We start from the raw sequence: 12,941 nt of genomic DNA, 5'->3' as shown, positions 1-12,941 counted from the left end.
GTCTCTTTAGAGGCTGTGCCATATTTGGGAATTAGAGTCAGGATGTCTGTACCTCTTCTGCATCAATTTCTATATGTTTAATGTTTCAGATGTTTTTCAAGTAAGTTTATTTGTTATGCAGATTGATTTCAGTACATGACCTTGGTATTGGGTTGTGGGCTCTGTCAGGGTGCCCAGCAGTACTGTAAAGATCCGGCCTGGGCACTGATTGTTGTGCTGCTGACATCCTGCTTTTGTTGCTCGGCCTTGTAAGCAAGGTATTACTGGTGAAACGTGAGATGTGACAGGAAAGCTGACAAAGACACAGAAGCACTTTCAAAGCCCTAGGTGCTGTAGTTGTTGGTTGCTATCAAAATAATTGAATTGTTCCTTTTTTTGGTTTAAGTAAGTATGCTTTAAAGTGTGTTTTTTTTTCAGCTAGTACAGAAGTAAATGAGAAAATACACTGAGCAATAAAAGCCGTGATAGAGAGGTTCAGATGTGTGGCTCTCTAATGTGGAATTCACCCTTTCGGGTATTAAATCACCAAAATGAGCAGCTTTGAAGTGCCAAGATAGAGCAAGTCTTCATGAGGTTAAATTAGTCTTTAGAGTATTATAAGCACCTACAACTGTTTCAGATGGAAGGGTGTATTAGTGTCTGACCCTGGAATGTTTTTCCTGGAAACTGCAGGTTCCTCTTTCAACCTCTAAAACCTGACTGTTGCTCCAGGCGGCTCCGCATCACTGCTTCTTCTCATTTTACCTCTTCTGTCTCTCCTTTGCCTCTCTCCCGCTCTCTATCTTTCGCCTCACAGTACTCTCGGATTCTTTCTTTCACTTATTTTATACCGTTTCACTTTACAATCTCTTTACTAAAGCCACATTTAAAAATAACATAATGTTTGTAAAATGTACATTACATTTAGAATTGGGTTGAAGGATATTGGTACCTTGGTATGTATGAATAGCTAATTCAAGTGTAAGGGTAATGTGCACTAGTGGGACGTAGATCAAGTGTCATGTGTTGAGTTTGAGAGCTCATGAGCTCAGCAGTCTCATGGCCTGTGGGATGAAGCTGGCCCTGAGCCTGATGGTCCGGGACCGGATGCTGCGGTAGCGTCTGCCAAACGGCAGCCGGCAGAACAGTCTTTGACGACCCTCTTTGCCTTCTTGTGGTCCTCTGGGTGTCGAAGTTTTCACTTTTCATTCCAACCGTTCACTCATAGGCTGTGTGGTTCGATGCTGTCTCGGGTCCTGAAATACACTAAAGGATTTTGAGAGGCGGTCACAAAGCCAAGTCTTTTATTTTATATGTTGACATAAGCTTCAGTGTGTTTATTTAATACTTTTTTATAGGACTATATATGAGCAAATTTGTTTTTATCTGCTATCCCTGTGCTTTATTCAATATGATAATTGCACATTACGCTGTTTTGGTGCCAATAAAAGGTTGGCTTACTTTGAGCTGGCCTTTACCTTTTTCCATGATGTATAATTAATTACCATTTCTTACCATGTTGGCACTATTGGATTTTAATCCTACAGATGTTGAGCACTAAATATTGGTGTAACTCCTATTAAAGGAAATTAGCCACTTAATTTCAAAGCAAAAAAGCTATAATATTCAACGGCATTCTAATTTTATACTTTTTAATTGTGCATCTAAATCCTATAAACTGATGTCTGAATACAAATGCACATACAGTTTAATTTATTAAGAATTCAAATGTAACAGAAAAGGTGTCGGGAATCATCACTATACATGACATATCTCTGTCATTTCCTTATTTCCTTAGCCTTTTTTAGGCCAGACCATAATCAGTCATCAGTTAGAGCAAAGCAAACACACTGGACACACAGGAGCTGATTTACATTCTTCTTAAGAATGTGGCTGAGATTAGTGGCGCTCCCCCAACTCAATTGACATGCAGAGATGGGAGCAACTCATCACAGACTTGTGATGAGTTCCTTGTGGACCAAGACGATCTGCAGTTTGCCGACCAAGGCCAAAGGCTAGGCATTCTTCAGCAACAACACTTTTCTTAAAAAGATGTTGTTGTTTTTAGCGAATGCAAAGTCCTTAAGCCAAGCAGTTGCCTCCTGGTCTGCTGTATGGAGGGTGACTAATCCTCCTTTCAGTCTTTGGAGAGGACAAACTTCTATGATGTGCTCCGTAGTCTGCTCCTTTCCACAAGCACACAGTGGGCTTGGGCTACTGCCCCAAAAGATGTTGATTGAGGGTGTCCGACAACACTAAGGTCGTATCGCAGATTGGTCCAGGGGTTGGAATATATTTATCATGCCCTTATTTATCATATCCCATTGGAAGAACAACATATAAAAGTATCATCTGCATGCTATTACAGCAATTATAAATGTGTACCACTTGGTGCAGCAAGTGTGAATACTTTGAATAGTTTCCATCATGCAGGTGGACAGGTGATTTCGCCCCTCTCAATAGGTCTAACCACACAGTGAGAATGTTAAATCCTTCTTTGTGCTGAATACGATCTGATTAAGGCTTCATTACAAAAATGCAATTTACAGCATAATCCCTTTCTATTATTACAAGCATGTTCAGAAGTGTGCTTATCACAAGAGGACTTTGTTCATGGTTAATACCCTGTGTTTTAATTGATGAAGATCTAAATCAGCAGAGCTACTCTGTTGATGCTCCCATTATTCCCACCACTTGTTAAAGCGCTGCGACATGGGAGCAACAAAAACAATGCATCTTTTATGAGAGCTACTGTAAACAAAATTAGACGAGCTGGGAAAAAAGGATAGACAAACTAGGGACTTTGTGGAAGTGAAGCACATGCCATCAACAAGCAGCCCAGTGGATTTATATGATCTGCAGTAAGAATCTGTAGACAAGATAATGGTCCCGATTATGTGCATTTGCTCGTTACGGAGAGTTTTTATTAGGAGGAGAAGGAGGAGGGTCGTTGGCTTGGGGAAAAAAGTGCACTACAGCCTTTATGTAAATTTTGTTTTCGTTGTCTCCCCCTCGGCCTTGAGCTTCCTTTTCCCTCTCTTTGGCCCAATCCTAATGCCCTCAACCCTGAACCCTCGGGGCCTTATTAGCTGACGTCACCTGGGTAAACGGCTGTGGCTGCTAGGGTTTGAAATGGTACTACATGTTTGATAATACCAAATCATGTTCTTTTATTTTGGGTTGTTTACTGCCTGATTTGAACAAATTTCAGGCTCCTGCCCCACGAGGCAACAGGTAATTGTCAAATAATCTGTGTTCTTGTTTTGGTCAAAACAGACTCAATAACCTCTGATTTCATGTTTTTTCATGTTTCATCTGAAATCCTTCATACTAATCTTTTCTTTGTAAATTGAATATGCCAGGCTGTACCTGCAGGCGTCACAACACTATGCATTGTGGGTAATTAAATCAAATTTAAACTTGCAAACTGCAAGAGAGCCCTTAAGCACTCAATGATTTGACAGGGGGACAGCCCAAAACCCTTGAACACTTGAGTTCTTGGGGAACTGCAGAGACGGGTGGAAATTCATTACAGTGAGATTTAGTCCCATATTGACATCGCCTAGCAGCTGTATCAACATCGGCATGTAGTCAACGAGTGATTGTAATATCAAATAAAAAAAGTTCAATCAAAGTACTTGATGTGAGAAAACTGAACTGAATTGTCTCACAGCTTTGAATTCAGTTCCTTCAGGTGTAAGGGGATGTAAAGCCACGATATTATATTCTCATCTTCTAAAAAGAGAGAAAATTGTGTTATTGAAAGCATCCATATTCCTCTCTCTGCTAACATCCTTTTTGGGCAGGGACTAAATGTTAGGAATAGGAGGTTATTGCTGTTTCGTCTGACTTATCTGCATCGTTTTTATATTCCATTTCTTACACTTCTCTGTACTTAAAGACAACCAGCTGTATTCCTCTCTCAGTTAACATCCTTATTGGGCAGTGAGTAAATGTGTTAGGATTCTGGTCGATCGATCACATAGTTAGATTGTTTTTTTTCTGTGCCTTCATTTTGGATGTGAGAGGCTACATTTGTGCTTCATCTCGTAGTGGCGCTTCACATTGCCTCATGTAAAAATTGCCATGGTCTCTGAACATACGAGATCCACTGGTTCTGAACTGATAAGAATGAACAAACAAGGGTCTATTCATTGTTGGTTAAAGGTTAATTTCTCTTTTTGGAGAAAAATTCTCAATAAACTATAGGTTGTAGGTCCACATACAAGGGCATCTGGGTCTGGACCCGAACCACCTATTAGTAACCCCTGCTCTAGACACTACATTTTTATTGATACCGTATCGTAAAAATAAGCTCTATCTGTTTATAGAGTATACCGTAGATAGACAAATATAGAGGTTGTTATTGAATAGCAGGGAGGAGAAATCAATGTGAGATTTTAGTGTGAAAAGGTCACGTCACTTAATTTTACTGCTCTGTGCTCTTTCTTTCTCAGTGATACATCCTTGTTCTTTCTGTTTCTCTGTAGTACACAAGGTCTTCAGCTAAGGGGTTCACTGAGTAGACTTCATCTGCTAGTAGACCTCTTTACCATGTCTCGACACATCTCTCTGTCTTTTTCACTGTCTTTGTGTGCGTGCGTGAGTGTGTGTGTGTGTGTGACATATGTGATTCACTCTTAATTTAGCTCTGTTTTTGGTACCTACCCACTCTTGAGGGAAATATCTGGCTCTTTAGTGTCTAAATGCTGCACTATGCTCACCAGCTGCTTATTTTGTCCATTTGACTTTTAGTCTGCACAGGTGGAGTACAGTGTTTATTTTGGCTGGAAAAGCTTCCTGCTACACTGCCAAAAGGTATGCTGATGAGAGTGAGTCACAACAGTAAAGTTGAGGGCTGCAAAAGCAAATTGTTGAGCTAAATAATGCTAAAATGCTGTATTGAACTGCATACAGGGGATAATTCATTAGTACGAACGACCAATTTCATATACAAATAGTTCAGTTCCAGGTGCATTCATTGTTAATATTTATTAATTTAGTGATTTTAAAAAAAATCTTGAAAACATCAAAAGAAAGTCAGAGAGAAACATAAGCATAGTGATAATTCATGAGAATAGAATCATTATTGGCAGATTATACGTTTTTATAATAACATATTCAATTGTAAAAGAGAAGTTCTACCGTCAGCCGTAGATTTGTTCTCTGTGCCCAGAACATTGTTTAGTTCAGCTTTTTATAGAGGCAGAACTTTGCCCTTGGTCATAATATCCCACTTGTCCCTCATAAGATCCTAATGGCATCTGACATTCCAATCTTCACGAGTTAAACAAATATAGATATGTTTGCTGAAGTCCATGCTCTCTTAAACCTGAAGTTTTCTCAACTTCTTACAAGCACCTCTTTACTTTTTTGTTTTGGCCGTTGCAGAACGAGCCGAGGCTCGTCGGTTGCTGTTTACGAACTTTACTCTTCATGAAAGGAGCAGGTTGATACGTTTGAATACATACAGTGAGGTACACACATTATTTATTACATACATGATTATAACTCCAACCTTGGGATTAGTGGATTTCTTTTTTTTTTTAAATGCAACTTCAATATACCCTTTAAAACATCAGCTGACTTAAACTGAATGCAGGAAAGCATGCAAGCTTCAAAGCTCTGAGAGGCAGAAAAGTTAATACTGGCTAATCTTTACCTGCATGTGTCTCTGTTTAGTAATACCCTTTGAGTAATTGCATGTGACTTGCAATATATTTAGTACTGAAGCGCCAGACATTATAGAATATATAATGCTTGAATATATTAAGATACTCATTGGGTGCATTTGTGCCCTCACCTGCTTATGTTAATCACACAGGCTTATAAATAGACTCTGGTGTTATATTAAGCCTAATATGTATGTATAAATTCTTCTCCTAAACCATTCTGATTGCTGGGAATTTGTTTAACCCAGAGGCTATTGTCGTTTTGTTTGCCTTATCTGCATTCTTAATCTTGTATTGCATTTTTTTACACTCCTCTCTTTCTAAAAATAGAGTCTGACCTCTAGTCATTGCAGCTGAATGCTGGCTTTTAGACACGGGCTTTTATCAGGGTTTTTGCAAGCAGGATTCAGTTTCGTTCACACTCTGCTGAGGATAAGCCCAAACGACATTAGCACTGGGCGTAATCTTGTTAAATTCTGAAATTCATCAACAAATAACTACGCTGTATCCAACAATAAAGATAATGTGAGGGACCTATGCAGGCTATTATAATTACATTGTATTACTGTACACCTGTCTCCATTACAGATGCCTTTATCGGATAAACACTTTCTCATTTCTGTTTTTGAAGATGCACAGTTCACAACAGTCTAGCTCATGTTATTAATGGCATACTTTTACTGCTGCAGCTACTCACCACGAATGACATTGCACCTTCTCAAACTACAGACACAGATTGAGATTAAGACGTGGTCGTGGTAAACAAATCACTAAAAGGTGTCATTGAGTTAAGTGAGGGTGTGTGGCAGTTTATTCTAACAATAGAGTGTTGCAGAGAAGTAGTGTTGTGGTTAGCGTCACACTGGTTCCCTCGGCAAAAAGCCAATGGGATTGTTCTATTGGATGTTTGATTATTGAAAGTAAGATCTGTACAAACACATTCTTATGAAACTCACATGTTTTGTTCAGCAAGATGATCTTTACAAACTCTTATGATTATTGAAGCGTGACTTCAATCGGCAGAAGGAAAACACAAAGTGTTAAAATCTCTCAAGCTCGTGTTAATCAAAGACCTTAGTTCAGGCATCGAACCAAAAACCCATTTTCACTTTGAGACGAGGGAAGTACACAAATGCCAACTCATTTACGGGTTTTCAAACTCATTCCTAAAGCAATCTATGTCCTGCCAACTGCTGATGCTGCAACCTTTACTCTTTTTTTAAACTATTAAAATGCATTTTTCCAGCCCAAACACACACAGACACACACAATATTACTTGTACAGTAACTTCAAGGACATGTTCATAGAGAGAGTAAGAGCGTGACAAATGTCAGGACAGAACTTTGAGATTAAAGTGAATCTTTGCTTGCGGCATGTTGGACATTGTACTGATGTTGGGTCGACCTCTCCGTCAAATGTTTTCTGCTTGTTTTCTCTGCGGCTCTGACAGACAAACCTAATTTTGTCCTTTCAGCCAGCTGCACCAAAGTGTGATGTGTGGGAGAAAGAAGAGAGACCTGAAATAGCTGAAAAGAGCATATCAAACACACAGAGGTTGTTATTCTAACAGGATCAGTCGGTTGTCGGAGATGAAACAGGGCACGAAAATATATCAAGAAAACAGATCCGTTTATCAGGAGCAACACATACCGGCACTCTCACCAATATTCTGTATTTGACGGCTTTGCTGCCGATTAATCAGAGGAGAAATAGATGTGTGTGTTATCTCAAAAGCAGAGGTGTCAAGATACAAACACTTACACTGTAAGGGTACCCTGGGGATTTCTTTAACCAATTGCTTGCACACGATGCTCTGACACAAGTATGTGATACTCTTTTTTTGTCGACCGGGTAATAATATGTACCAATTAAGGAGGAGACAAAGATCACAAGCCAGCGTTAATGGTGTGGGAGCTAAGCAGACGAGTGAAAGAGACAAAAAGTTATTTTTAGCCATCCAGTACCACAGACATTACAGTTGTCTTTGCAGATTGGGGTTTTGGCCCACTTTCTTCCAGGTACATCGGATCACAGCAGAGACTCACTGGTTACGGACTGGCACCTTCAACCAGCTCTGACCCCAGTTCAGACATTTCGCCGCTACGTCGTCACATCCCTCCATCTCTGTGACAAGCCACCATTAAGCTTTAACTCTGGGTTCTGCAGGGGTTGGTTTACAAACTTTTGAATTGCTTATTCATTGTGTTAAGTAAATATATACAAGTAAACAACTTTAATTAATCAAATAATGAATAGCTGCTAGCCCACAGACATTGAAAGACTACATACTACAGTATGTGCAACTTCAAGACAGAACTGATGGTTCCTTTCACATGTCAAGACAAATGAATGCTATTAATAAATTGATAAAAAAGAAAGATGGGAACTGTGACAATCAAGTGCAAATGCCATTAGCCTTCACTCCACTTGCTAATGCAGGCAGCGATAAGTCATGAAAATGAACAGAGATGCATTATCAGAGGCATCTAAATTACTTTCACGTAGGATACCACAGGGATATATACGTGGGATTTTTTCAGCTTTAACTGTCTCCATGACAAAGACGACCTTCTGTGAATCCATAAACTGTGACCTCTCAGAGGGTTGTCCTTTTGGGGAGAAATGGAGATTACATTGATTGATGAAACAATCCCCAGAACCGATTCTAAATGGATCCTGTGTTGAGATTATTGACTACCGGTTACAAAATTAAGAATGAGCTCGTCTCTGTCTCTCAATAATTTACTGCTGTGAAATCACAAACCAACATTTTGCAGCGTAGCGTGACGCCCATTAAAGTTATGGATCTCATTATTTTTTGTATTTCATATAAGGTTTAAATTTTTTCTAAATTCATGAAATTAGTTTAGTAGTTTTAGAGATGCGTGTTTCTTTACAGAACATCAATGATATATGATGAATGTATTGGAATTATTCGTTGTAATGTAATGATAAGTGTGGAAGGTCATTGTCTTCTTCAGTTACTTTCAAACTAAATGCAGTAGCCATACAAGTAATTTATTGAAACTATGAAATATAGAATGGAAAAATAACAACAGGTGTTTGTTGATGACATCTAGCAAAACACATGAACCATCGACCCAATCACATGTATTAGTAGGTTCGATCCTCAGTCCCCCCCATAGTTCACATGTCAAAGTGTCCCTGAGCGAGACACCTAAACCCGACCTGCTCCCCGGGCGTCCCACAGGGCAACCCACTGAAATGCAGAGAAAAGGGGAATAATAAAGGATAATTTCTTTCTTCCTTCTTCTTCTTATGGGAGCTACGTATAATCCGTAACTGAAATGATTGTGTGTTTTTCCCATTTGACAGCATTGATGTATGGCAACAGCCCAGAGTGTAATATATTGTACATCTCATGTACATCTACATCCTGTCTCTTAAGCACCGCAAACACATGACGTTGAGTGTGCCTCCCACCGGGAAGATTCAACACAATCAATAAAAGCCCCCGCAAATGCAAATACCACGCAGTAGACCGTGTACACCCCCATTACCGATGATGACTCAATATCGCCCCAGAAACCAGTGGCCGTTTATTTTCCAGCATTGGACAGTTTCTGGACCTTGACATTTGAACAGTGTCTTCGTCAGATTTATACCCGTGGTGTGTGTTGAAACATTCTGTTCTCTTTTTAACCCTGTCCTTTCCTCTCCTATGCGGTCCTTTTCGTGCACAGCTCTGTCCTACGTTGCCTGGCCCTGTTCTGATCTTCTCAGTTTTGTACTGGTCTATTTTGGGCAGTCCTGTCCTACACTGTTCTATCCTACCCTGCCCCATCTTGTCCGGTCCAGTCGCTTCTTTTAGTGTCCTGCTAAAGCCTTTCCTATCCAACTCATCTTGTTTCTCCTTGTGTGTCCCTTTATTGCACTGCACTGATATTTAAAATCCCTTTCTACTGTGGATTGTCCTGCACTGGCCTGTCCTTTTCCATCCATTACACAGTCTAGATTACACAGTTTTATCGTAGGCTGTCCTGCCAGAAACTTGTATGCCCTGGGCGGTTCCGTCCTTTCCTCTGTTTTTCTAAACTCCGCTGTTTTTTCTTGTCCTATCCCATCTTGTCTTGTCCAGAAGTGTCTTGTCTTGCACTAATCTCTCCGATACTCTCACTTCCTCTCCTGTACCAGTCTGCTCTGTTCTGTATCATTGTATCCCGCTATGTCCTGGACAGTCCTTTCCTGTAGTTCGTTGTCTTATCCAGTGCCGTCTTGCTCTGTTCTTTTCTATTGTTCTGTTTTATTGTGTCCCATCCTACTTGGTGCTTCTATCATATTTGTCTCATCCTGTCCTTCACTGTTCCATCCTGTCTTGTCCCATCCTGCACTGGCCTTTCATGTCCTACCCTAACTTGCATTGCTCCATCCTATCCTGGGGGCCTAATTCATATAATAGTTTGTAGGCTCCACACTAAATGTTTGCATAAGTTTAAAGGCGGAAATGCATGTACGGCAAAAAATATTCAGATTTTTAAAACCTGTAAATGAGCGCTGCTGGTTCAGCCCTCTACACGCCCACATTCAAATATAAATGGTCAATGCAGAGCACTTTATGAATGTTGATGCATAAACATGAGCCTGCTGAACATTGGTTCTTCATGGAGGAATCACGGAGACTCGCGAGGGAAAGAGCACCCGTTCCTTCCTAATTCTTCTTTTGGCGCAGGCTTAACAATCCCAGAATATCTATCGTGCAACATAACACATCACAAGTTGCACCATTGTGTTTATGGTTATATCAATATAATTTCTTCCAAAATTATTGTTACATTCAATGGTGTGCACCACCTTGGATATACTTTTTAAAATGATTTCTTATGACATTATTATCAGAACTGATAATGAGGACACTGAGTGATCATACAAGCTGCTGTCATGCTGCTACAGGCTGTATTTCCAGACTTGGTTAATTTACACAGTCGTTATGTAAAGGTGGTGAAGATTTGCCAGGTGAGGCGACTGGAGAAGACAGAGTGAGTGACTACTACGCTCCAGTGAGCTCTGGTAGGTGCATCGTAAAGATGTTTACAGTTTGTCTGTGTACAGTATGCTGCATCTGCCACTATAGAATTAACCTTGAATTAGTTAATTAATAAAGTTGTGCAGCGATTTTACTCACAAAAAACTTTAAAAATGTTTGCACATTCAGTTCTATCCTGTCCAATCCTAGATTGTCTGGTCCTGTCTGATGCTGTACCAATACTATTCAACTTAGTACTGTTCCACCCAGTTCTGCACTGTTCTGTCTTGTCCCCTCTCCACACTGCAGGTGGGAGAGGGGACTGCAGGTGGCACCTCTTCTTTTACTGTCACTCATGTGTTTGAACATTAGACATGAAAAAACAATTCACGTTTGTGTTTGACCGCAGCCACTCAGTCTTCATGAGTCCTTGTGTGCAGGCCTAATTGTTTTTGTGTGGACCAAGCTGAACCCAGCTGAGTCACCATAGCAGATCAAAGGCTTATCCCTGCGTCAAAGATGGGGCGGTCTCATTCTCCTCAATCCACGGGGCTTGCTCAAATTTGATTAATGACAGACGGAGTGGACAAAGAAATGTCTCGTTTGTAGCACGGCTTGTGTCTTATGACAACTGGGAGAGGAAGGCATAGCTTTGTAAAGGAACTTGCTAACTTTGCCGATGAGCGTTACGTCACAGAGGCCCCATGGAAACTAGGTCAGGGCCTTTCGCGATGCTCTGTTTTGTTTTTTGGCGCTGTTATAAAATACACTCAACAGAGGAACACGGTCTCAGAGACTAACAGCAGTGATGATGTAACAGCCGAAATCAAAGCAGTAAGTAGTTCTTCATTGAGGTCATGGTTGTTTGGACACTGCATTTCTAATGCCAGTTACATAGCGCCACATTTGAGTTCTGTCCTCTCATGAGCAAGGTATTATAGCTCAGAGACACACTGGTTGGGGTCAGTCAAGTCCTCTCATGCAAAATCACACACACACACACACACACACACACACACACACACACACAAACCCTCTCTCCAACTCTAAATCTCCCTCTGGGTAATCAGTCAGTATGTATTTTTAAATCTGTCACTAATCTCTATTATTGGCATAACACACTGGACAAGGTTGGCGTTCAGACTTACATTGTTCCGAAGTCTGAGGCGGACATGTCCTCTGACTTGCACATACCCTCATACATCGGCCTGTAGGACCTTTTAAGTGAAATGTTATGCCGTTGCCATCATGACACGCACAGATGACAAAGCAGATGCCGCAGACGACGTCTCTCTGGAGTTGGCAAGAGTTTAGAATGGCTCAAAAATAACCGGATTTGAGGGAGAGCAGTAATCATAAAATGCTTTCAATGGTAAAATTGGAAAATCTAAATTATTGAACTGTTGGTTCATATTACTCTTAAAATTTTGATCATTCTTGTTGCTTGACATAAACATTTTCATACCTTTTACAGAGTTCTTTTTGAAAATGTATGCTGTATCTAAACACAGAAGAAACAAATCAATCTAATTCATTTTCTGTTTGTGCAGGAGAAGTTGCAGTCCTTTGCCTTCTTGGTGTTTGTGGTGGTCTGCGTCTTTGGCTCTATCTACCTTTATGTCATCCTCCCTGAGACCAAAAATAAAACATTCATGGATATTAGTCAGAGCTTTGCCAAGATCAACAAAATCCCTGTAACCTCCCCCGGCCATGAAACAGAGCTGGTTCTCTCCAGTAAGCCTGGCACAGTTGAAAAAGTGCAAGATGTCGTCAAGATGGAGAGTTGCTTGTAGCCGAACAAATCACAGAAATTGTGAAGAAGCATGGTTAAAATTTGTGTTGTTGTACATATATATATTTTATGACTGTGGTTAATCAAATTAATTCAATGATTACTGCTTTTATTCAACGCATTAAGGTATTGTGTGTATGTTTTGTATGACTGGAACATGATGGAATATTTGTTTACAGTAATATTTTAAGTAATAATTAGTTTCTGAGAGTTCTGCCAGTGCTGGCCCACCTAAACCCCCCACTCAAGGCCACTTTCCTGTCCCCACAAACAAAGAAGGACACTGGGAAAAGAACAGACAGAAGGCCAGCCTGGGGAGGAAACAGTGCACTTTCTTCCATAAAAGTACTCCTTGGATGTGTGAGGAGTGCAAGCTTGGGCTCTGTCTTCAGCTGGACAGGAACTGCTTCCGGGAGCAAAACAAATCTCTCGGACGCTTGGACATGGACCCATATAACAGCCTGTAACATGCACACTGAATGCTATGGGCAAACGCTTCTCTGTTTGACAAGA

General features: G+C 40.4%; 1 protein-coding gene across 1 annotated transcript in view; it reads left to right on the top strand.

Annotated features, from left to right (window-relative positions):
- Nucleotides 1-12,573, top strand: part of slc2a9l2 (solute carrier family 2 member 9, like 2) — a 71,731-nt gene extending 59,158 nt beyond the window's left edge. Inside the window, exon 13 of the mRNA XM_068594220.1 lies at nucleotides 12,187-12,573. Within this exon, the coding sequence (XP_068450321.1) occupies nucleotides 12,187-12,429 (243 nt within the window). The 3' untranslated portion in view covers nucleotides 12,430-12,573. The remainder of the gene's footprint in view (nucleotides 1-12,186) is intronic.
- Nucleotides 12,574-12,941: the final 368 nt, after the last annotated feature.

This window comes from Clinocottus analis, unplaced genomic scaffold (genome assembly GCF_023055335.1).
Source record: "Clinocottus analis isolate CAN_PGR_092001 unplaced genomic scaffold, fCliAna1.0.p SCAF_3, whole genome shotgun sequence".
NCBI lineage: Eukaryota > Metazoa > Chordata > Actinopteri > Perciformes > Cottidae > Clinocottus > Clinocottus analis.
The sequence above is the reverse complement of the archived record's forward strand: the minus strand, read 5'-3'. Positions and strand labels throughout refer to the sequence as shown.